At 35.9% G+C, this 27,070-nt stretch overlaps 1 protein-coding gene across 2 annotated transcripts in view; it reads left to right on the forward strand.

The window, feature by feature from the left end:
• The window catches only part of LOC149807170 (ATPase family AAA domain-containing protein 2-like), a 155,313-nt gene that overhangs the window by 83,035 nt on the left and 45,208 nt on the right, over nucleotides 1-27,070 (forward strand). For both annotated transcript variants that reach the window (XM_089963046.1, XM_089963053.1), the window contains exons 15-18: nucleotides 628-775; nucleotides 10,215-10,401; nucleotides 19,957-20,142; nucleotides 26,484-26,619. In XM_089963046.1, the coding sequence (XP_089819172.1) occupies nucleotides 628-775; nucleotides 10,215-10,401; nucleotides 19,957-20,142; nucleotides 26,484-26,619 (657 nt within the window). The remainder of the gene's footprint in view (nucleotides 1-627; nucleotides 776-10,214; nucleotides 10,402-19,956; nucleotides 20,143-26,483; nucleotides 26,620-27,070) is intronic.

Genomic DNA, 27,070 nt, shown 5'->3' on the forward strand with positions numbered 1-27,070 from the left:
TAGACCATTGGTCTGTGACTTTGCATTTTCATTGACATAGGTGGCTTGTTGATATAAGTGGGTTGGACTGTACTTCATAAACCTGTTTAGTGAAATGACCTGTTTGGTTTTACAAGTCAGGTAAATGATATCTAGACCACTTAAGCCTCTTGTTTATAGTTTAAAACCCCAAAACTTTTTTTTTTAGGACTAATAGACAATTTGAGAACTAAGTCCTCCAAACTTTTGTTTCTACTCAATAATTTAGTACATATATGACTTTGTTTTCTTATGCTTACACGTGTCCATTATCCAGGTGGGAAATATCAGGGCCACATGGGTCTCTTGTTATCTCATGCAGTTTTAAAGTCAGTGAATTTTAAGTGATTTTCTGTTTGAACATCGTCTGCTAGGAATATCTTTATTATTTTGAAGATTCTGCTATGTGAGAAGCAGTTTTTATTTAAACGTGGTAGAAATTATGTAAAAAAAGACCAGACAGTGATCTGGTATTAAAATTAAAATGCTTGAACTTTATATATTAAATAGCAGAGCACAAGATGTCAAATTGGTATTACAGCATTTTTGCATGAAGTCATTAGGAAATGACTTGTAGGTATATTTTTAAAATGCCATGTTATAATTTAGGTACCAGCAGCACCCAAAAGGAGGGACAGGAGGGATTTGAGGACTTTATTAGTGATGATGAGGATGATGCACCGTCCATATTTGAACAGAAGAGTCGAGGAAAGAAGAACCCAGATGAACCTCAGGGACAATTTTTATCCTTCTCAAGGTATTATTAATTTATCCTGGCAAGATCAAATAATATCACAAACTTACATCAATAGACCTATATTTTTTATGCTTGCCATTATGTTATATCTGTCTGTCAGTCTTTTAAAAATTTATTTTAATAGCAGGAATACATTACCCACTGTCATTAGATTGCTGTCTATATTTTCCTTGGGCTAGTCTACATTCCAAAGTTCCCTATTTCAGTTAGTAATTTGTGTTCTAAAACAAAAACAACATAGACCTAGTTTCCTTTTTGATGGACTTTGTGGTAAAATATCATTTTAGGCACTAAGGACTTTTACTGATGCATTACCATTATTTTGATCATTTGCAGCCATTTTTTTATTGCAGTTGGTTTTTCTTCCTAGTTCTTGCACATTGTTTTAAATATTAGTGTAACTGTTCATCATTTTGTTGAATTGTGATTATATCCTGAGCAAGCTCTAATTATGGTATTTGCTATAAAGTTATTCCCGTGTGGGTTCTGGCATTAAGGAAAGTGTTGCCTTTTTTTTTTTTTAATGGGGGTAGGCAGTTTTTGTTTCACAATTCAGCATTGTTGCAAGAAGATGGTTAATGCATCCATTACAGAAGAATTCATGCAATATCCACCAAACCTGTCTGGTGTGCATTAAAAGTGTGTTTTGACAGGTGTCCTTTTTGCTTGTTATGTGCAGATGTAGTGCGAGATCAGTTAAAAACCACTTTTCATAGAAAAGCAAGAAGCATAATGGAGCCTCCTTGTGAGAAGGATCCACTCCAATCCAGTAAGAGACCATGGTGCCTACTGGCTCCAGGAAGTCATCTACTCACCTACCCCCAGGAAGAATCGGCAACTTTCCAGTAAATGAAAGTTTGGCAGATCATTGATCCTCTAAGTAGTCATGGGCATTTCTTAACCAGTCAATCCCCTCTACCACTTAGCAGTAACTGTTTTCAGTGATTAAGTTTACAAATCTGCTTGGCTTCTTAAGCCAGGTATCCTAGATTAAGGAACATCTTTTGTAAGGGTTTCTATGTGGACCCCATCTTGCATACCAGTCAAGATGCTTGAAGCTGAAAGGCACACACCTTAGTTGACATAGCTTCACATGCTGAGTCTTTGTTTCTTGGAGGCTGTAGCCAAGACTGTGAGACACTCTTACTGTTGATGGTACTGTCAGTTCAGATGTTACATTTGTTATATCTTGCATTCTTCTAAAGTCTTGCTAGATCAAAGCAAAGATTTGTTGAGGATGGACTTGGAATACATTAACTGTTTGGCAGGTTAATGTCCACAGTAGCCTTTTAAGATCTCTGAGATCAGTAACATGAGTATTTGACCATGGTTTCAGACACAGCTAAATTGGAGAAGATGCAACATTCAATTTGAGCTGTCATGGGCTTTCTTGCTTAACCCATTTTATCCTGTTTACCAATTTCAACTGCAGTGCCTGATTCCTGAGAAGCAATTCTAAATACATTGTGGTAAAACGGAGCATCATACAGCAGCAGCAACAGAAATTGTGATGACCTTGACCATGTTTACAAAAAATGCATTAACATTGTTATTTCTTTCTTAAAGTATATTGAACTATGTATCTTGGAAAAGGTAATAAAATTTGCAACACAGTGATATATGTTTTGTTATCATTTACCTATGTACGTGCTTACAACTGTATTTTGAAATGTGACTTGAAAGAAAGAAAAAAAAAACAAATTAAAAAACTTACCATGATGTTCAGTGAATCTTTTGTTCATGAAGATGAGTGAAATGCTCCTAATAGTATGTAAATTAAATTAAGATAATTCTGTTTCTAGTATCTTGGTCCAAATATGAAGTTTCTAGCACTGTTAGTTCAAACATTATAATAATTTTACTAAAATTCTGGAACAAAACACCTGGAACAATTTGTTTACTTCATATTCTGAAACAAGTACTTCGACGTGCAATGTCTCATGAAAACTTGTCACATTGATTGCAGCCATGATTTAATCTGGAAAAATCATCCCAGACCCATTTCTCTTGAAAGCCTTCAGAGTCTGCTTCATTCTCTGAGTCACTGTCGAAAAGTGCATGAAGCCATCTATCATCTCTTTCATCAACTTGATTTAATTCTAACCCATCATTTAAGTCATCAGAATCATCAAAATTGTCAACTTCAGTGTCACTAGCCTTGCTATCAACGTCCATGTTTACATCTGAGTTGTCGTTTATCATTTTATCGATTGATTTTCAAGCCAACAATTTCTTTTCCACCTATGTTTTTTTTTTTTTTAATTTCACTGTGCATGCGTGCTTTAACCATTTCCTGTGTTGGTGAAGAAGTACACAAATATTTGAGATGTATATAACACATGTTTCTAGAGACACTACACACATAAATGCAGTAGAGTATAACCATAGTCATATTCAGGATAAAATGGGATACTACAACCACAGGCGTATTCAGGATTGAATGAGGTATTGCGACCATAATCATATTCAGGATAAAATGAGTTAAATACTCTAAGCAGTGTCAAAACTGAACTTCCATACTCCTTTTAAAACTCCTCATCCCACTAAACTGAACAGTCAAACAAGGCCATGGCAGGAAGTATATGGATTTCTCCTCACCTCTAATGAAGTTGCTCCCTTTCCTGCCTAATCCTCCTCTTCCTGAAATGCCAGTTGGTATCAGAGTAGGCTTTCTGAGGCTTGTTTAGGCCTAACAGATCCTTTCCCATTAAACAAGTGTTTTGGTGAAGAGTATAACAAAATGGAGACATTAAGAATGCCATAAAGCCAAAGGCAGGTCAGCAAACAGAGACCACCAGGCTGATTACTTTCACATCACAATCTTTTTGTCCTAAAGGAAAACTCTTGTAATTCTGTCTGGAAACGGATGTTTTTCAGTTTTGGGCTTTTTTTGTTTCTTTAGGTTCCTCATTCAGAGTCTTTTCCAAGGTGATTGGAGTTACTGTGTGCATCTGACCGCAGACAGATTCAAGCAGATAATCTCCCCACAAAAAAATGAGTGGTTGAGAAGATATCGTTCTCTGCATGCCTCTTACTTTTTCTCCTGAGTTCTCCTGAGTACCCTGAACAAGCAGCAGATAGTTCCCCAAGGAGGACTTCACATGTGGCCTCCACTTCTACTGCTAGCCAAAAGCTGTCAGTGGGTATTTGGGTACTTGCCCATTGATTATAACCCAAGTAATAAAATAGGCAGACAGGTACTCGATAAAAACAAAATAAAAAGAACATGTTTCCAAGTTCAGATCAAAGTCATCAAGAACAAGTGAGAGGGTCAATAATTATTACAGTTCAAAGCTCATCTTGTTTGACTATTGGCTGCTGTGCATTTATTCATTCTTAGACTGCCATCTAATTTCCTTATTTTCTACTTTTAACTGTACATGAGCCAATTCCATGGATTTCTTGTATGTGAAACCACTTGTCACAGATTCATTTTATTTTAATCACACATATGTAGTAGACGAGTCTAAATTGGAGGGGGACAAAATGGCATAAATTGAAACAAAAATGCACCAGATATTAAGGGAAAAAGGTTTATTGATGTGACTCATGGATTTTAAACAACTGAAAACTTCTAGAGGAGAGGGATTTTGTAAAACCTGTATCGCAGAAAGGACAAAACCAATAGCACTATACAAAATTTTGAAAGAATTGTGATGTGATGCAGCATTCATCAATTGTGGACTTCACCATCGTTCAGCAAAAGTTAGATATGTAGACTAGTTAAGGTGATTGATATGAATAAATAATTTATTCATTTGTTTTGTGTCTATACTCCTCATGGATTTAGCTGATTTGTGACAAGATTTTAACTGCAGATCCAGGTAAGTAGCAAAACTAAAATGTATGTTTTTCACAGTTCTCTGTCGTTATGGCACATAATCCATAGATTGCTTTATTTTATGCTCATATTATGCTTTTTTTGCCACTTACATTAGGAATAACTGCTTATATCTCTCTTGTTGTTTGGCATATATGAACCCATAGCTACCAACCCTCATGAGTTTGGCGTGAATTTCATGACTGTCTACGGCGATTCACGAATTCACACTGTATGCAAAAAAAAAATCACAAATTCCCCAATCCTCATTTTTTAAAAAAAAATTCATGTTATTTTCTAGCCATGAAATTGGCTATTGCCAAAATGTTCTAGTACTGCAAGTCGCAATAGAAGTAAAACTATAGGCGATTGGTGCAGTTGGTAGCAAGCATTTTAGCGTATTTTAATATATGTGTATAAAAGTAGTTTTACAAATTGTTTTGAAAAACCAGTGCCTAACCAGAATTTTTCTCCGCATGCGCAGAAACAACACTGACTTGAATTAGCGTTATCACATATTGAAAACGTCTTCATCACCATGGAAAAAGAAATGAAAGTGAAGTTTAGTTTGGAATATACCAAACATTTGGTGTGCATTCAGCCATCAAATACCAATATACATTATGCTTTTGGCACACATTTTAGCATTGGGCATGGTGGCAGAGATGATGTGAGGATGCGCATTGGTAGCAAAAAGAACATAGAGTGTTGAGTTTTTGAGATTGAAAGATTAGCATATATTATAATTTGCTTGAGTTCAGTTTTCTGCTCATGCTCTGACGCCGCTAATCATTCACCGTTTGACTTTTCATCTCCTGGATTAGTACCATTTTGTAATTAAGCTACACTGCAGTTAAAATGTTTTCACCTCGAAGTAAAACGATTTGTATTCCATAAAAAGTGAAGTATAGATTGGAGTACACCAAAATTTGGCCTATCATTCAGCCATCAAACATCAATGTACATTATGCTTTTCACACAGTAGTGTGCCGCGGGTTGTACAAATGGGACTGTACATAAGGGCTGGTATTGTTGCTTACAATTTAGCTGTCATACAAGTACCATGTAGTAATATTATTATATAATACATGTCTGACAGATAAATTGTAATAAAACGATACGAGCCCCTGTGTGTATGTGGCAGAATGATGGGAAAAAGCACACTGATATAGCACCCCCCATCAGATTTCAGTTGTGGTGCACTTTAAGCCACCTATTCAGGTCCTGCATGCTACCAGTGCTGAAGCATTGTTTGTGAGCTTTCTTGTTGAAAATAACCTGTCTTTCTCAGTTGGAGATCAGCAAAAGTGACAGTAAAAGATTATTTCCTACTGTGAGGAAATGTAAGACAAACTTTAAGTGCCTCCTTAGGTATTAACCAGCAGGCAAGAAGCCTGAACTGTTTTGAAAACAAATTTACCATTGTCTGATTGAGGAAGTTCAAGACTGCCACAGCATTGTAAGACAAACAGTGTGAAGTTTGTGTATATATCGGTAAAATTGGCTGCAAATATAGTTGTACATGTAATCAGTAATGTTTTAGTTTATTTTTTGGATTTTCATATAATGTAGTGCTGACCATCGAAGTGGATGGAGTTAGTTTCATCATATAATTTTTCACTAATTGTGTTCAAAATTCACTAATTTCTATCCCACTTTTCACTAACTGCGAGTAGACCTGCCAACTCTTAAAATTTTGCCGTAAGTCTTAAGAACATGGCCCTTAAAATATGAACTTACAGCATACTAGCAAAAACTATGGAAAAGTTATTGTTGCCAAAAAATCTGGATAATTGGTTCATCTGTGTTTTATTTGGATCCTGTTTTCATCTTAGAATTAATGAAATTAGTCAGGTAATCAGACTATCTTTGTAGCAGCACCCCATATGCTTTAAACTGCACCTATTTGTTCATGCAAAGCATCTGCATGATCAAACTGTTGACTATAAAAATTTTAAAAATGGCATCCAGAAATTGATCTATGTTTAAGACGAAAGGGAAAGTAAGCTTCTAGAAAAGTGTTAATAATCAACACAGGTATAAAAAGGAGTATTCAGATTCTTGTAAATGAAAGCTGGAAAAGACACAATTACATTTATTGGACATTATATGCCCAATTTGGGTGTCTTGTGGCGAGAGATATGATTGCCGTCATCATGTGAAATGGAAAAGAATTTCAAAGAATTGTGTTGAGAGATAGCAACAAGCCATTGAACTGCATAGGGTTTGGAACTAGAGTTGTGCAACTGTACTAGTGGTAACTAAAGTCTACATGTACTTCACAAACTTTTCAGCTGAACATAATGTTTATCATCTGTGCATCAAACTTAAAATTACGTTTTCCAGCTTTACAATAGCAGTTATTGATATTTTGTTACACCTTACTGAAAACTGGTCAGTCTTATGGGGAAAATATCAACTGTCTTACTGAGACTGACTTGTCAGAGTTGGCAGGTCTGTGCGAGTCTGGAGGGTTGGCAGCTCTGTGAACTGCCTTCTTCAGGTACCCCAGTAACATATCGTTAGGAACAATGGGTACCCAGCAGAAGTTTCCTAAAATTTTGAAATCTTTATTGCTCGCAAATTGAAGACCTCATTGACACCCTCCTTCTGCCAAGAACCTCAGTACTTGTTCTGTACCAGTGCATCAGATTCAGGTTGGAGTGCTTACCTAGAGGCAGAGGGGCTAATCCTTCAAGGATTGTAGTTGATGATCTGAGCATCTAGAGAGCAATGTTAATTGTGGCATCCCTCAAATTCCAAGAAAGCACTTGTTTCTCTTTGCATGAATGTCTTGAACTTCTTGAGATGGACAGCTATTGAGATGATTACTCTCAGTCTGACAGATTCAGAAAATGAGGAATATTATAGTGGATCCATTACGCTTTTGGTGTAATCATGATGCTTTTTTTCCCACTAAATTACACCTTATGCATAAATGAATTTGGATTGCGCATTTTCAGCATGTCCCTCTTCAAAAAGAAATAATTTGTTTTCTCATTTTTATTAACATTCAGTTAATCTTTCAGACCATATTCTAGAAAAGTTGGCTTCTACGTAACTACGACACAAGAGTATGCTTGTCCATAGCCTTGCATGCACTTTCCTAACAGTATTATGTTCTATTTATTGCAGCTGCCCTATTTCCGAGAAACATGCAAATGTCTACTTTCAAACTTTTGACCTCGGTTTCTATTTATAGCATCTGTATGGCTTAGTTAGGAGAGAACAGACTGGTTTTCTAATTTTTAATCTTTAAAGATTCTTTGTTCTAATTCATATCTGGTACAGAACCAGTCTGTAGGTATTTAGCACTGAAAGTCGATAGATTTTATTCTAGTTGATACATGTGTTATAGCAAAAATGTTTTTCAGATAATTTCACAGATGGATTTGAAAAAGAAGAAAAACCAATTCAAAAATGAATACATGAATTACACAATCCAGCGTTCTATTCTAGGGCAGCTTTATGCCCACTGCAGGCTGTGTAGAAAGTATTTTAATATTGGTCATGATGGTGAAACAAAGAAAACTTGAATTAGATTCTTTTACTAATTCAAATACTATGATAACTTGTAACTTTTTTAAAGCAGAACTAATAAATGCAGATGTGTTATTCACCAAATTCTTAACAGAACACAGATTACCCCTTGCAGTATAAGACTACATTGGTCCTTTGTTCAAACAGATGTTTCCTGATTCCAAATTTGCATGTGCAAGAACAAAATCATCTAACATTGTTAGGTGTTTAGCAGGGGTTATTTAGCTTAAAATTGCAGAAGCCATGAAAATTGGGCCATTTAGTATTGCAACAGACAGGAGCAATGATTATGAAGACAAAAAGTTGTACGCAGTCTGTGTAAGAGACTTTGACAACAAAAAGGGCAACATTACCAGAATTAACAGTAGATTCCACTGGAGAGTTTTTTAAAATTTATTTAATAATGCTTTGAATAAATGTAAGTTGGCAATCAGTGATGACTGGAATCAATAAAGGAGTTGCATTATGTATTATTGAAAAATGTTTCCATCAGTGTACATATCAGGTTGTCCCTGTCATATGATGCACCTTGCTGCAAGAAAGGCTGCCCATAAATTAAGAGAACCCCTGAAGTACCAAGTTGGCACTCTTACTGACAATGTACTTCATGTGCATAGAGTTGATGTGCAATGGCACCTTATTTCCTAGCTAAAAGATCAACTGGAAGATAAATATTTCCTCTTCTTTGTCAGGTTATGAAAGGAATATTGGTTCTTTACCATTCTTATGCTGACTGAGATTTTTCAGTATTGTTAAGAAAAATAAAATTCAGATCCAGGCTCTGTAACCCAGCACATGGTACTCTACTGGTGTGCAAAACATTCGTGATCTCGGCTGGTACAAAGTGTTTTGAAATACAGTATGAGAGACAGTTGCTTTTTAAAGCACTTTATGCTCTATATATGAAAATCTGAAGCAGTAATTCATGTCAAAATACTAGAAGGGGTAAATAAATCATTTTGTACATATGCTCATTGAGTTTTGTTCTATGTGGATTACTCTTTTTCTGCTCAGATTACTCTTTGTGGCCACTTGGATTACACTTTTTCCTCGCCAGGGGTTGGCATGTATGCAGCCTGTCAAGGCAAGAATGGTAAATTCTTAGAAAATGGCCTCTGCATGTCAGTTGCAGAGGGTATATTTTAGCTGTGTTTGTTAAATTTCTGCAGTGAGGTTCAACAAAAGACTGCCGCTCTATATCTCACAAGTGCCAGATAAGAGTACATTATAGTTAGATACCTTCAGGTTGGAGTAGGATCAACTATTCAACTACACATTGCCAACTTGCAGAATAATTGCATAGTTCTTCACTAAGTCAGCACTTTTTAGCCTCACCACATCCTAATTGCTTTAATGTGGCAACAAGATACGGGCTTGGCAGTCTCCGTTACCTGTTAGTTTTACACCCAGTGCACAAGTCAATAGATGCTCCACCTTCATGACTGTCTCATATCAAACAATCCATACGTTTCATTATTCTGGCAATATTGCAGACAGCATCACTCAGATTAGAGGGCATCTAAAGTTAACAAACTTTGTGAATGGCTTGGATGGAGTAAAAATGAACCCTATAGATTTTGGGGACAATGGTCATGGTTGCTGACTTAGGGGAAACATTTTTCTCTGAACAGTAACTTGATTTCTTTTTGACGAAGAGTTTCAAAACTTTGGAAGGCTATGGTCACAAATTGAAATAAAAAAAATGCTTTCAACACAATAACTCAGTTTTTGACCATCACATTTAGGAAATTAGTTTGCTTGCTTGTTCTTGAGATAAGGTTGAAGCCTATTGTTTTAGGGTTCAAAGGTCAAGATTACTGTCTAAAATAAAGTTGCAGATACAGACAATGGCCATGTCATACCAAAGACATGAAAATGGTACTAGCAGCTGCCTAACTAGGTGCTGATCATTAAGAGGTGTGTTAGGACTGGTCAGCCTGGTGTCAAGATAATGTGACTGGGTGGGATAAGATGCTACTTGTCTGTGGCATGATGTGCCAGTGCTCAACACCACTATAAATTGCTGCACTGAAGACATCATAGCGATATGACTGAAAAATTGTTCACTTTTAATTTCAGCTATTCCTACAAACGACCAACAAGTCACAGACCCAGAATGTTGCTGGCAGGAAGAGAGGGTCAGGGTCAGACTTCACACATTGGACCAGCTGTCCTGCATCATCTAGAACAGTTGCCTGTCCATGTCCTGGATTTGCCAGCTCTGTATGCCGTCAGTGCCAAAACACCAGAGGAGTCCTGTGCAACAGTAATGTTTTGCTTCCACCTCTACCATTGATTTTAGCTTGTTTGATCATAGATCAGAAGTCCTTAAGGGATGTCTGTCATCATCCATCTGTTGGCACAAGTTTGTTATCATTATTCCTAATAAACTACTTGGAGGATTGCCTTGAAACATGACACACATCCATCCCACGGTATGGTTGGTCTTTTATGAAGATGGTGCGCTCGACATCCAATATGGCCACCACAATGGCCTTTTTGAAAATCTTGTTATCACTATTCCTGAATAGATGGTCATATAAATAAGGAATTTTCACTAAAAGACTTACTAGGATATCTGTTCCTAAATGAAAATGGTGCCGATCAGACTTTTGATGTGGCCACCATGGAGGCCAGTTTGAAAATCTTGTTACGGCTTCTCTTGAATGAATAATCATAGCAGCATGGGTTTTTTCACTAAGACATTTTATGATGTCGAGTTGTTCTAAATGAAGATCAAACAACCAGTGTAACCACAGAGTTGCTATCTTGCAATCTTGTTATTGTTATTTATCCTGCATGGGTGGTCATATCACCTTGGGTTTTCACTAAGAGTATTATTGTGATGTCTGTTTTAAATGAAAATAGTGCCTATTAGACCTCCAGTATGACTGCCATTGCATCCATCTTGAAAATCAGGTTAATGATACTTCTCTGGAGGTGAGGGTCACATCAGCATGGTGATTTCATAAGATGTCTAGTAGGTCCTAAATCAGAATAATGCCAATATGATATGCAATATGGCTTCCACACTGACCATCTTAAAAATCTTATTGATACTCTTCTTACATGGATGGTCATATCAACATTGGGTTTTCACTAAAAGACTTTCAGTGTGGCTGCTTTGGCAGCCATCTTGAAAATCGTGTTACAAGTCAGAAATTCAGTGTTGATTTCATAACCAATAAATAGATATTTAACCTACCCACCCAAAATAAGGAAATATATCTACCTCTTCTGATTCAAAAGTTATGGTTAAAAATGTTCGTAATAAAATATAGTGATTTTCCACAAATTTGTCAAAATTGCATAAATGGCCAACTTTAGTGGAGGATATTATTGAAACTAATTCCATTTGAAGTCTTGAACTTCGTGATCTCTTTTTAATTTATAGATACAGAGACTTTGCTAATTTTGGGAGAATTGAGTTCTATAATGTATCAGACCTCCAAAAGTTAAAATTTTCACCAAAATTGGTAACTGCCAAATACAACCACAAATGCAGGCAAAAATACTTTTTTAAAAAAATTCTGTATATGCCATTTTATTAATTTTTATAATTTAATGTTTATTGTACTCTGATTGCTTTAGTCTGTCAAATCATTCTAATTTCTAAGACTTTAAAACCTTTTATCTTCCCTTGGGTAGTATTCACATGATATCATCATGCAACAACATAAGACAGAAAATCATTCAGTACTGTGTAGAAGAGCACAAACAATCATGTTTTACTGAAGCATTTTATAGCAATATTAATACCTAAGTTATCATGTCTGTTTGGAACATCACCAGTCAGCATTGCTTAATATCAAAACTTGTCCTGACATAACAAACAGCAGTTGTAACAATGAAGAATGTTAGTTAATTACAGTTTACATCATATCAGGATAGCAGACTTACGTGAATATTAGATCTTATTCTTGTGTTGTTAAAATGCCTGTAGTCTCTTATTCAAAATGTTTGCATGATTTACCGTCCGCAGGTGGACATTTGTTGAGCTAAGCTCAATACCAGGAATAAAAACATGCTCTGTATTCTCATCAAACTCATCAGGTACATCAGGCCAGTGATAAACATCATCGCTAATTGTGCAGCGCTCTAAGAAATTAACGTTTCCTATAGTTTCTGATTTGACAGCAGTAACCTTACCAAGGTAATAATCTGTGTCATGCAGCACACTTACTGTGATGCCAGTTCATGCAAAATTAACAAATTCTCTCAAACCAGGCATATCAGGAGTATGTTTCTTCCTGAGGCTGCTCTGCAGCCTGTTCATTTGTTCATTCATTTGTTGCAGCCTTTAGGAACTCCTTCAAGTACTTCACCATTTGGTTGAAGTGCAAACTAGATATAACAAGTGGCAACCATTTGTAGAATGACCCTGTGGTACTGCATTTCAGCCTTGATTGCACCCAGTCTTCCAGCTCCATGCTTTTTGAGATACTGAACATTCTCCCCACATCTGCAACAGTCCTGCATGGGTTACTAGAATTGTTGTCACCATTACTCGCTTTTTCTCAAGTGCTGCCTCTTTTTTTAGCCTTCTTTTCCTCCAGCAGATGCCTATTTCTTTCATCTGCTTCCAATTTTCTTGTTCATGTTTTGCTCAGAAAGCCTGTGCAAAGCATGCAAGTTTCTGGAACACAATGTTTTCCTCCTCCTCAGTTGGAAATACACTCTTATTTTAATTCAGTATGTTCATCATAGACAAGTGATGCGCTGAAACATTTGAGCACTAAAAAACCATCTCCGAAACACCACCCTGGCTACTTAAACAACCAAAAGTACTTTTTATGCTACACGATGGAAAAAATTCCGAGACAAACCCTTCTGTCTTCCACAACTCTTACCATGAACTCCTCACCGAATTTAAAAGCTACACAAGAATTTACACCGATGGATCAAAGGATGAGGAAAAGGCTGCTGCAGCCTTCATTTGTGGAAATCACACAACGCAAGTTCGCTTAACAAATGGAACATCAATTTTTTCAGCCGAAATCAGAGCAATAGACCTTGGTCTGCAACATATAGAAAGCGAACGTATTTTAAACTGCATCATCTTCTTCGACTCACTATCAGTACTTCACAATAGAAAACTGGAGAATCCATTATTGAAAAACATACTCGTCAAAAATACCGAGCTGAGTGTCTCCCATAATATAATTTACTGTTGGTTACCTAGCCATATTGGTATTAAAGGTAACGAAAAAGTGGATCGCGCTGCTAAAATGGCCCTTACTCAAGAACCATCTGATTTTAAAATACCGTATACTGATTTTAAACCTAGTGTCAGAAAGTCATTACGTCAGAAGTGGCAGGCATCATGGAATGATGCAGTGAATAACAAACTCCATGCAATCAAGCCAACTCTAGGAGAATGGACTCCTTCCTACAGAACCATGCGTAGGGAGGAGGTAGTCATTGCAAGAATCTGAATTGGTCATACTTATATCACCCACTCCCACATAATAAAAGGTGAAGACCCACCAGAGTGCATTTCTTGCAATGAACCATTCACTGTTAAGCACTTTATGATAGAGTGTTTTGATCAGTATTACAATGTACATGACATGAAGGAACTTTTTGATACAGTAAACATCACTTGTATTGTAGAGTTCCTGAAAGCAGTGAATATTTACTCTAAATTCTAACTTGTATGCTATCACCTTGTGCATTTTTATGCAACATATATACCGTCCCTTTTTTAATACCTTTTCATCATTCTTTCAATAACATAGACCATTTAATCCCCCATTGATCGGGAAGCTTTATTTTTTACCGTTACCATCTTACCTTTTTAATTTCAACTATTTGGTTCTGATATCACTGGTCGATATGAGACTTTTTATAATTTTAAAAAGATTATACATATAACATTTTGTTTGGCGCTAAATAGCCTAACAGTGCATAATATATCTCTGCAAATTTATGTACTTCATATGAGAAAAACTTGTCACAAAAAGTTCTTGAATTTGATCAAAAGTGACAGTAAATTTGCTTTTATGCTGATGGAGCTGGGTCAAAAATTTGTAGATAATGACATTTTGATGGCACTTGGACATACGGTAAAGGTTTTCAATCTCCATCAAAATGCAAGGTAGCATATTTAATAATTTATAAGACCTATAATAGTGCAAGAATTGGGAAAGTGAATTTTTTTCTCCAGTTTGAAATTTAAGGTACAATACATTGTTAAATTAAAATATGAAGTTATTTCAACATTGTTATTCTCAGGTCTTATCATTTTAGACTGAAATTGTTTAAACTTTCTGAACTCATTGTTTGGATTTTGTTAAATTTTTTAAAAAAATGTTTGTTTGGATATACTTATGTGTAATACCAAATCATGACACTTTGATATTTTATTTAAAAATAATTTGATTGGGACGAAGTAAATGTGTTTTCTTAATTAGCCAAGAGATAGAGGGAGATTAAATACTGTTCTTGTATCATAATGGTATGAAAAGTGTTAATTTTCCAGACAGAGCAACTAAAAGTAATACTGAAACAAAAACCAGGAAATATTTTGATTTGGTGCTAACTAAATAGTAGGAATACCTCATAGGATAGCAGCCAAGTTCTGGTTTATAAATGTCCAAAAACCATTTGGAAAATGAGCAGGAAACAAGCTCTACAAAAATATTTATGACATTGATGAATTAAGCACATATTTTACTAATTCATCAAATCAATACAGGTAAATATTTTTTAATAAAATTAAATCAGTCCCGGAATGCAAGATGGGCTAACTCATGATTGTGAACTTTGTGTTGCAGTATATACACACTTTACCAAAGAAAGTGATGAAAGCCAGGAATGCCTAAATTGGGTTAAGTTGAAATATATTTCTTTAACAAAACAAATAAAACTGTTTTAATATTTAAGAAAGTATTTAAATAGCTTTGTTCCATTCAAGATTCATATCATCCTTATACCCAATTTTGGTATACCAAGCTTCCATCGTATTCCAGCAAACTGAACTGTAGGCCTTTGGAACTTGAAAACATGTTTATTTGCTTGTTTGGGAATTTGAATTTATTAGGAAAAAAGATATCAGAGAAGTAAAGTCTGACTAAAACATTATAACTTTAATTTGTAGAAACATGCCAATATGGGCTGCCAAGTATGCGAGCTGTTCATGAAAATTTGACTTAGCGTTCCAATGTTAATTGACTTCAGAACATGCTGCACAGCTCCATTATTTGGGTACTGAGACCTCGACACCCAAAACAAATATCTGGGTCAGGGTCTTACATTGTAGGACTAGAGGAGTGGATGCCTTCAGACTTGGCAGGGATCAACTGTATGGCTATTCCTTCTCACCTTTCAAAATAATCACTCATGTTCATAAGCAAGTTGGGACTCACAAGTCACAGTTCATCTCTATACCTCCCATTCAGCCTGAGCAATCATTTTTACAATGATCTCAACCTGTTAGTCAATGATCCTTTCTAATTGCCACTGCACAGGGGTCATCTTGCACAGAACTCTTCAATTTCTCCACCTTTATTCATGGCTTATGTCAAATGATATTTCTGCCAGAACCAGTTTTTAAGCAAGCTTGCCTAATTCTTCAGGCTAGAAAGTGTATGATGCGAAGTGGAGAAGTTTTTAGCAGCTTTATTTTTTTGCAGCAGGAAATACATTGATCCAATTTGCTTCGTTTAACTACAGTTTGAAATTTTCTGTTTGAGGAAATAGAAGCTGGCTCAGTATCCACCTTTAAGAGCCATAAATCATCCCTCTTCATTATTTTTAAGGGTTTCACTATCGGCAATTTCAGTAATCTCATTATCTGCCCTTTTTCTGAGCTCTTTAGTGTATGGAGGTTGCGCTAGAAGTATTTCTGGTAGGTATTGCCATGGTCGACATCCACCGATTGCAAAACAGAATGAAGTGAATGCAATTATATTTCTCGCCATGGGCAAACTTTCCAATTAAATACCCTAAATAAATGCACCATAGAGTAATTAACAGATAATTGTTAGGCACAATGGATATAATCATAACCTGTGCAGATACTTGCAATTTAAAAAAATTTTAAAACATAGAAGATAATCTGGGATAATTCCTTGGCAAATCAACAACAATAACACAATCATACAATTAAACTGAATATTGAAAGTAGCATGTTATTTATGTAAGTCAGTTATGAACCTTCATTCATGATCATGTTCTGTATTATGCAAAACACTTAGAATATGCATCTGATGATGAAATCCTTCTGTTAACCTTCCTTAATTAAACCATATACAAATAAATAATTTCCACTGCGTACTTTGTTTCCATTGCAATAAAGCTTTATGCTATCAAAAAAATTTCAATTATTTATTTCATACGATTATTATTGTTAGTTTTGAAAATTAATTCTAATTCTGCTGTGCAATTCAAACAGATATGTATGCATCTGTTGATTAATGAAAAGATTAAAAAGAAAATTATTTTCCGTTGCATATTTTATTTCCATTGCATTCCATTATTTCTTTGCTTAGTTTAGTCATACCAATCTATAATCCTTTGATTACATTCCACAATAGCTGGACCGTTTATCAAAGTTATTGAGCTGTATACTGTTTTATTTCTGGGCTCTTCTCCATCCTTTAGCTACGTTAAGCTATCAGCCATTGAAGTGCCCCACCACCACCACCAGCCATACAAAATTTTTAAAAGCTTTAATGAGTTTGTTTTTCTGTAACAAATCAAACAGAATTTGGAAGAAACAAAGTATATATTATTATTGTTCAAGGGTTGCTCTTTGCTATTTGTATTTTAATGTTTTATGGTGGGTCATACTCACAATGTCTCTGGAGCTGGTACCATTGTTTTCCTTCTTGATATATTTCTTTATGACATATATTTCCTTCCTCAGACACTAGGTCTTGCAGCTGGTTTCTACATCATGGTCCCTGATTTTGAGCATCAATCTAATGTATTGCATGTGTTATATGTGTATGCTATGTTGTTTTAATCATGTTATATCATGTTTGTGTTAGGAATTATCATTTTTTTATATTTTAATTTGCGTTAAACTTTTTATCTAGTTTGTTTATTTACATGCAGAAAAAAGGTGTAAGGTATAATATTCGTATGAAATTATGTGTCATGATTGTACACCAAATTTGATATAGTAATTAATTTCTAAATAGTTACGAGACCGGAGTTTTTGTACATGGTATATATGAGAGAGAGAGGGAGAGAGACTTAAAAAATATCCAACTTCCTCCATGATTCCATGAACGGAAAGTAAAAATAAACCTATACCCCTCATAGATGTATGTGTCCATTTGTTCACTTCCTAAATTTATTTTGAAGAAAAAAAATACAATGTAAGGTGCAACATGTTTAATTACATTGTACAAAACTTCGAAGTAAAATCACAGTTGCAGAAAAGGTATTCAATTCATTCATTCTCACACTTAATTACATTTGTCCTGATGTAAATTCTGTTCAAAAACGTACTGGAAACAGTTATTATTATATGCTCATTTTTTCTCCATTAACTTTACATTATCAGAACCATTCAATATTTTATGATATTGCACCCCTTCATATTGCACTCATGTGCAGGACACATGTGCCCAGTAGTGTATTAGGAACTACTTTGTAAACAAATCATGTACTCTCAAGTAGCAATCACTTTACATTTTGGTTGATTAAATTTGTTTTTGAAATGATATGTTTCGTGGACTGTCACATACCTGCTGCGTAGGCAAATTCGTGCGTTAAATTTTTTGACAGTGTTTCGGATTTATGCTGGCTATAGATGCTAGACAGGTTCCTTACAAATAACATGCAAGTGACAAGGTATAAACTGTCTCCTTTAGCTAGTAATAAGAATGGCAAAAAATATATTTACAGTTTTACATTCTGAATTTCCTCAAAATGTACTTTCTTAGTTCTGCAAATCTGAATTACATGAGTCATGTCATGACTTCTCAAGCTTCATTACTGCATTTCAAAATTGTGCTGTAATTTCGACTGCAATTACATCCTCTTTACTGCACTCAAAATGAAATAAACAATAAATTCAATAGCGTCTTTTTGATAATTGCAATTGAAACACTTCATATTGTTCCCTTATTATGATTTCAAATAGTCAATGACAGAACAAACACACTTGCTGCTTCAATCTGATGTATTTCATGTACAATTTGTACAGATGAATCCTGGCCATAATCACAAAATTTCATAGAAAGGACAAAAATACCAAAATCTATTCATTCCAGATCAAATGGAAAACTTGTTGCAATGCGTATTCATAAACAATATGACTCCAAATTTCATTTTTAAGTAGACAAAAACTCCATTTTCTTTGAAACTTGTGTCTAGCGTGCAACAAGTTCAAATTTATCTGGGCAGAGTTATGTGTGCATTAATAATGTTGTGTAATGATGAATCTGCGCTTGTATATTTAGTTTGAAATACGGCATACATTCATTTACGTTGTTTCTTATAGTGTATTTTGTTTATATAATTATGCCTTAGGTAGAATAAGAAAACGAGCATATAATAAAAAGATTACTGCATTTGTATGTGAAAATATAAACTCGTTTTGTCAGATGGATATACTGCACTCCCAAGGTCGTGCAGTATTCCATCCAAAAAACTCGTTCATATTTTCAGATACAAATGCAGTAACCTATAATTCTCTCAATTAATTTGAAATTGAAAGAGATCAATATGGTATCCTTAGTACAAGTTTTCCCCGACTATAAATCTCCAATCACTCCTTACTACATATGTTTATATTTAATACTTGCACCCAATTTTCTTAGCAGTTTATTGCCTCTTCACTTTTACCTGGGTTAGACGCAAGGAGAGAGATAGAGACAGAGAGATTTACTACTTCATTGCGTTGCTGTATACAGATGCTTTTCCCCAGTCCTTTCCCCCATAGTAATTGTATACTATGCTAGGGGCTAGAAATCGTCCATACGTCATGATTAACATAATTAAATACGAAACACTTGGCAAAATGGATTCATTAGTGGCGACAGCAGTTATCTACTTGTCTAACGGCATAATTACCTACTGGATGTAGTAAATACTTAATACAAGAGGGAGATAACTAGGTTACCGAAAGGTTTTATAGGATTGGACCAACAGCTTTCAAAATTGATCAGGTACTATGTGCTCAAGAGACCCGTGTCTCACTTCATTGCTGAGGTGTAATTTGTCATGTTCTTGCTCATTATATAAACTCCTTACAAGCCTTTTGGGTGAACCTTCCTTCAAGATCCTTACCCTTAAGACGGTCTTCCTTCTCTCTCTAGTATCAGCAAGGAGGAGTGAAAATCAGTTGTTTTTGTTTCAATTGTAAGTATTGTTCCATCACACTGATTTGCCAACCTTGCCTTCTGGTCAAAAACTGGTTACTTTCAGCAGCTTTTATTCCTACTAAAATTCCCAATTTCAATCACATCTTAGCTGGGGATTATCGGGATAGAATCCTTTACCCAGTTGGAGCTTTATGTTTGTATTTGTTTAAATCAAAAGAGAAATGAGATTGGCTTAGCCATCATTTTCTACCTCGCAAACGTACCTCTGATACTTTAGCAGCCACCTTGTTCAGGTGGATTGTCTATGCTGTTAAGAGATTATTAATCCCTCACTAAGAAGGGCAATATTCTGATTGTTGGATGTTGTATAAGGTATCAGACTGGGAACATTTGTTTTTTATATTATTCTACATCTCCAATTATTAATTTAATTAGGAAAAAGTGTCCTTAGACTGGGGACCAGTTCATGGAAAAAATATAGCAATGCATTAACAGCATGTAAGTATTACATAATTTAATTTATTTGTCTGAATATTTCACAGATCTTCAGGGAAGCGATGAGAACCTCTCCCAGTGTTTTATACATACCTCGTATTAACCAGTGGTGGACTGTTATCAGTGATACACTTCGTGCTACATTCCTGCACCTTATCCAAGATCAGGATCCTTCTATACCTATGCTAATGCTAGCCACAAGTGAGCAGCCATACCAGGAAATGGATGATATTGTAAGTACGATATTCCTGGTCTGCCTGTATAATGAATCTGCCTCCAAAACAACTTAATGTTTTGCACTGGTAAGTGTCACAAATAAACGGTGTTCACAGTGCTTTTGGCTACTCTCTCCATCTGTTCAGCCAAAACTTCTGCTGGCTCACCAGGCAAAATGGCCATGAGAGTGTATAGTATGACCCTGCATCTGTTCTCTCTCCTTCCATCTGCGCAAATTTGCAATTTAATCTTAGCAGGAACTACTGTGCCATTTTTAATCAAACTTTGCAAGAATGATCCTTAGGACATGATGTACTAAAATTTTGCTTGAGATGGTTTCCCATGCAATCTAGATTCCATATCAATCAAGTGAAAAACCTATTTTTGGTTGTGTTTTTTTTCCTGAATGGCTGAACTAAATTTAATCAGATTTGGTTGGAATATATTGTCAATATTTTTTCAGTGGTTTCTTAAGCATTGATGTGACTTCAGCCATAGGGAAAACTCTATGCCCAACCAGAATTTGTCCAAGGCGTAAGCTTGCTAGAAACAGTGTGACTTAAGCAGCAACCAGGCAAAAATCAAAAACATTTTTGACTTCTTCAGAATGGCTCAGTCAAGTTTGATTTAACTTGGTAAGAATGTTCTTTGGAACATGTTCCAGAATTGTGTTAAATGTGGCTTCTCCACTAACACAGTGACTTTTATAGCACCTTAGTGGAAAACCTACAAATGATCATCTCCAATCAAGTATAGCTTTTGTTACTAATGCACAATCCTCTCCTAACAGTGACCTGTATTCTGTGGTCACCCAGTTCTAATTTCCCCCTATCATCAGCCTACTGCGGTTTCTTAATCAAGCGGTGGTTTGATTCTGTCTTCTGTAGTCACTGGAGCCGTGACCGCTCCAACTATGCAAATTAAATTTCTTTCGTTTTATGAGCAAGGTATGGTAAATGTAAAGGTACATTGCATGAATTGATGTTTAAACATTTCATATTATGAGTGTTTTTTTCCCCATTAACACATTAACCCCTGGTGACGAGTTTATGTGGCAGGAGGTAGTAGCCTACTGCCGAGCTATATAGCATCAAGGTCATGTACGATTCACTAAAGTGGGTGGTATTGTAGAAAGGTAGATAGATGTAGCTTTACAATGATACCAAATAGTCTGGAATTTCTAGTTGCACTACAAAATACAGAGGGAAAAATTTCATGTTTTGGACCTGATTTTTGTTTTCTACCCAAAATTTGCCCGTGGTTGGAATCTGATTTGTGTCTGGATTTGAGGCTTTGTGGTCTCAGAGCTAAGGCAGACCGGTATAAACTGCAAACAGACAGATAAACCTTTGCAAAAAGTAGGATAAGATGGGCATTTGGAATATAGAGTGGTCTTGATACGAAAATAATGGGTACATTAAGCACAAAAAATAGCCAATGAAAAATGATGTTTCTAACACTGGGCAGTATGTTACTGGAAGATCACCCGGTATTTGGTGTTTTAGGATGTATTCAGAAATAGCTTTCAAAATGTGTTTCCTACTCGAATTTCAGACGAAAACGACAAACAAAACTCCCGGGGTTAATGTGTAAATAGGATGAATCTGTTAATTTTATTTTAAGATTTTGAATCAAAGCTATCTCTGCTAGAAAAACATTACATGTAATCTCCAAGCAGAGGTAACTGCACTAATACTATCCTTTACAACTTAGGTGCTACTAACAATAGCTCCATAAAGCTTTGTTTCATTCCCTAATCATCAAAGATCTCAAACAAAAGCTGCCTTGTTCTCGGTGAGAGTGAGCAACAGCTTATCCCATCATTTGTTTAAAGTGTGAACACTTGTTTTCATGCTAATTATACCAACTGCTCTTACAAAAAAGTCAATCTTGTGTTTCTTGATTACATGTAAACTGTCAATTAGTATTTTTATCTAGGAGCTGTATCTACTGATAATGAGATAAAAGACTTTGCTTGTGTAAGGGAGGGGGAAGAGAGATGCATAAATGAGGCATGTACACAGTTGTTTCCTTGATTTGATATGAATGTGTAAAGTAGTAATAATGGTAATACTAATAATAATACTGTTAAATGCTATTTGGTACATAGTATATATATTTGTCATGGGGATGGGGGGATGCATCCAAACTCCTGTTGTTGACTTACTATCCCAACTGCAGATGAACAACCTGCCAGTAGGTGCCAGACTTCTGCACATCATTTCTCATTTGAGAGCTATATTTCTGCAAAAAAAGGGCCAGTTCAAGTTGTTTCAAAATAGCATCAGAGTTAATTTATCCAACCCATCCCCTCCTGTCCTCTCCAGTACTTACAAAAGTCCTGTCACAGCCAGAGAAGGCCAAAAATCATGTCACAGGTCTGGTTGCTAATTGACCATCAGGCAGTTGAGATTGTATGCAAACTACTGTCTCCATGTTCAGTTCAAGGCACATTATTGTATGATAAGACAGTAGAAACTCAGACCAGTTATCGCCAATATATTATGGATGATGGTCTCCAAAAGTATATGACATGTGCTGTTCTTGTCAAGGATAGGGACAATCTCCTATCCCTTTTATGTCATCTTGTGAAATGGGGAAAAGTCTGACCTCTGTCCAACCCAGTGGTTTGTCCACCTTGGTATGGAATCTATGATAATACTTATCTCATGGCTACCTCCCGTTCAAGTTATGCATTTCATCAAGCTCATAGAATCTACTTCCTATATAGGAAGTAGCTCACAGTGAGAGTTTGCAGCTCACATTATTCAATACTGCAGCAAATCTGATTCCACAGGTTATCTTTTCACGTGCCTGTTATAGAGAATATTGCTAGTTCAGTGACTCCTTTTCCAGTCTGCTCGATCCATTTCAGAATCGCAGGCAAGATAATATTATTCTTCAGTCAGTGGCACAATTATGATTGGCTCATGATTGATATCCTACCACAAGGCATTCACAAAGTTTGCCAACTTATGTGGTGGACATCTAATGTTATTGTGCAACCACCAAAAACAAAAACAACTGGCAACAAATGGATGCATACATGAACAACATAATATGCTCTGCTTTATGATAGGTCCAAAAATACTTAATAGCTACTGCATTTAAGGCCATTGCAGCACTCAGGGGTAATTGAGAAATAATGAAATACGGAAGAGGAAGGGAATAGGGAAGACACTTTCATAACGTACCCACCACTTGACCTTCAAATTTCAATTTAATTACTAAACACTTGTAAAAGAAAATGTGTCTTAAAATGAAAACCACCAACATATATTTAATTCCTTTACCTTCCTGCTTCTGATTCCCATCACAACACTATCATATAAAATATATTATGTAATACTGATATAATTTGTTGCTAGATATTCTTCTGATACTAGTCCTCTAATTGCAAGAGATGGTAATTGAAGGTACAGAATAAACAAGATATACTTGGATGGACTGATGCTCTACTGTCCGAAAAGAATTAACAGGCATTTAAAAGATTCCAACGTTTTCTTTTTTAACTGCTGAGTGCTGTAGCTAAGGTATTCCTTGACTACAATGTTTCCAAAGTAGCCACAGTGGCAGCTTTCCTTCTGGACTGACAGACACCATTAGAAGTCACCTGTGAAAATACCATGTCAGTTTTGCCAGCAATTGAGAATAGTTTGAGGTAACATTTTCAATATGTTCATTGTGCCAGCTATTACTGAGGTCAGAATCAATAAAAAATTTATGCATAACCAACTAGATTTCATAACTGGCTTCTTATGAAAACCTGATCTAGTTCCAAAATTTAAGATAGTTGCAATGTTGGTAACAATGACTGTCAGATCAGCACAACTTTTGTTTTGTACCAACCAGACATGACAGTTCAGATGAGAAAACAAATTTTTAAAGTAAATTACATTTCTTAAAACAAAGTTATCTAATCACATTAACATGAGGAATATAAGCTTACACATCCTGTCTCCAGCCCTCCAAAAGATGAAAAAATGTCTTTTTTATCTATATTATACAAAGGGCAATAACCCTTGTCCATTACTTCCCCATGATTCTGCCTGGTGTCACTAGCCAAGCAATGGATCAACAAGAATGCTCACATTGCACAGAGGTAGAAGGGTATTAAAGTAATGTGCTCTGGCAAATATTTTAATAAAAACATAACTTACTTTTAAAAAATTCTTTCTTTTTCAAATACATTCTCTGATTACATTAACGTTAGGAGAATGGGTAATAGGAGGGAATGCTGAGCATCCTACTTACACTATAAGCTTCTTTTGTGTCTCATATCACAACACTGCAGTCGAAGGAGGACTGCAGAGATGACTCTAATTTCATGGGCTGATATTTCCATGAAGCAACTCTATTTCTGAAACTTCAGAGTACACTGAGTTAATGACCCATTTCAGCCACAATGATAGGCCTTGAGGCATAGTATTATATTTCCTGACCTTGACCGGCAGGAAAAGTCATTGCCTTGTTCCCTGAAATATCTCTGCTCTTCAGTTAATGTTTCAGAGTGCAAACAAAATCTTGCAAGGAAGCATGTCTTAACACATCTGTAAAAGCGAGGGAAAGTGGATCAACTTTCTGACTGCCTTAAGAAAGCAGCCTATTCTTGGTAACAAAACCTGGTTGTATCATCAAGACCACAGAACCATCCAATCTGAACAGAAGATAGTGTGGATCCACTGAAAGCACATGTAATGCATTGCTCATCTTGTATGTTAATAGCTTGATTGGAGATTCCTTTTTGGAAACAGGGTGACTGACCTTGATCTGTTCAATTCAAATTAAGCTAGGAGGTCTGATAGATCTTTATCATAACTGGTATCTAGTCTACCATATGTCAGAATGTTTTGGATATCATGGAACTGAAACCTTTGATGGCAACCAGAGCCAACTGTTTCTTCTCATAAAACCTGAGAAAACGTCAACTCATTAAAGCACTGAGACATTCCAAGGAATGGTTTTACTGACTTGGCACCAGTTCCTGAATATATACCACATTCAAAGTGGAGGGTCTTCTAAGCTGTGAGATTCTCTCCTGAATCAAAGGCTTGAATTCTTTCTATCACATGGCACTCCAGACAGGAGACAGGCATGAAGGAGGAGTCAGCCTGGACGGGGTTGTGGTGCAAGCTTCTGGGTCCGACACATGAGAATGAAAGGTGGGCAGCTTTTAGTTCCACCTTGCCAAAAAGCTGTTGATCATTGGTTGCCACCATACTGCATCATGCATACCACTGCACTAAATTTTAATATCTCCAAAATACAATAATGAAGTTTCGAAATAATACTTAGAAATTTATGCTTATACTGTAAAAACTGAGTTGTAGTTTGCTTTGATGTAAGTGACTTTACATCCTTTTTACAAAACTATGGTAAATGTGCTAATATTGTGGAGTGAAAGGTAATTACACATCATAGTTCTTGTTCCCTCTTAACCCAAGCCAGTTAGAGGGTTTTAATGGGAAACAGACCTGTCTTGATGCCAGAAAACAAAAGACAATTCCACCAATTATAAGCAAAGGAGATGCCGAAACATCCAGCTTGCCATTGTATTGAGTCAAAGTGCAAAAGTAAAATAGATTGATAATCTTATTTGATCTATATTCAGAATTTTAGCCTTTATTATTTGCCATTCTTTTGTGAACATGTAACAGTTCTGTTGGTTATGTGCCTTGCACAGTTGAACATATCTTTTCATAAAGATTACCTTGTTGTTGTTGTAGTGGAGTTTAACACCATTTTTCAGCACACGATAGGCTATACATGGCAGCCAGTATTAATGGTGGAGGAAGAACTCAGGAAAACCCTGGAAAGAACCCCAACCCCCGAGAAGCTACTGGCAGGCTTTCTCACATACCCACATTGGCTGAATCTGAGACTCGAACATATGCAGACAGAGGTTAACTGGCAGTGATCCGTAACGGAGAGCACTTTAGACCACTCGGCCACTCAGGGCCCCAAAAGATTACCTTAATTTGTAGCATCGCTTATATCATTGAAAAAGAGTAACTTTTGAGTGCATCGATCAGCTGTTACCAACTAGCTGATGTGTTATTTGGAACAACGAATAAAGCTAAATCTGCATCAGATATATTTGGGAATAAACAAGGATTAAAGTGATGCCAGGCACAATTTGCACTGCGTAAATACTGTAAAGTATAGTACAGCCTGGTCTCCCAGGTAAATTCGAACCGGCCTGTGAAAATGTCAAAAATGGTTTCTGTGCAGATATACAAGTTATCGATGTAGAGGGCAATTAATCATGGGTTGGGTACACAGTGTGCTGTTGACTGTGATCTTTTGTTTTTCTTCTTATAAATATTGTTAAGTTTAACCTTTGCTTAATCTTTTCCAGCTACAGGAACTATTTGAAATAAGTGCAGGCGAAGTGGTTCACATGACAAATCCAAATCGTCAGGCAAGACAACAGTATTTTGGAGATCTTTTGTTGAATCAGGCAACCAAACCTCCCTCCCATAAAAGGCAGTCTGGTAGGCATTGCAACTCACACTCACACACGTGCAAATTTGATTTTGTTACAGAATAATCATTTGTTACAAAAGTTGATATGCAGCTCTTTATATTTATTATTTGAATGGCTCTTTCTTTGATGATAATGCATTTGAGGTAGTTTTTTCAACTGGCATTTTTCAAATAAGGTGTTTGCTTTTTCATTCATCTAATCATTTAGTATGCTGTTCTTCTACAAGTCACTTTGAAGGTATTTTTCATTAAAAAAAATTAATAAATTTCTTGATTTTAGCATCTTTTTTAATCCATATGTAATATGGGGGTGAATATAGTTATTGCTATGTCAGTCTGTTAGTAAACATTTCTAATTTCAAAGCATGACTCTCAACTGTTTAGTTATCTCTTCATGTGCATTTGACTAGTGATCCATATGTCACATGTACCATTTACAGTTCTTTACTTTCAATAGCT

The sequence above is a fragment of the Sinohyriopsis cumingii genome, chromosome 1 (genome assembly GCF_028554795.1).
Source record: "Sinohyriopsis cumingii isolate HCF-2022 chromosome 1, ASM2855479v2, whole genome shotgun sequence".
NCBI classification, from domain to species: domain Eukaryota; kingdom Metazoa; phylum Mollusca; class Bivalvia; order Unionida; family Unionidae; genus Sinohyriopsis; species Sinohyriopsis cumingii.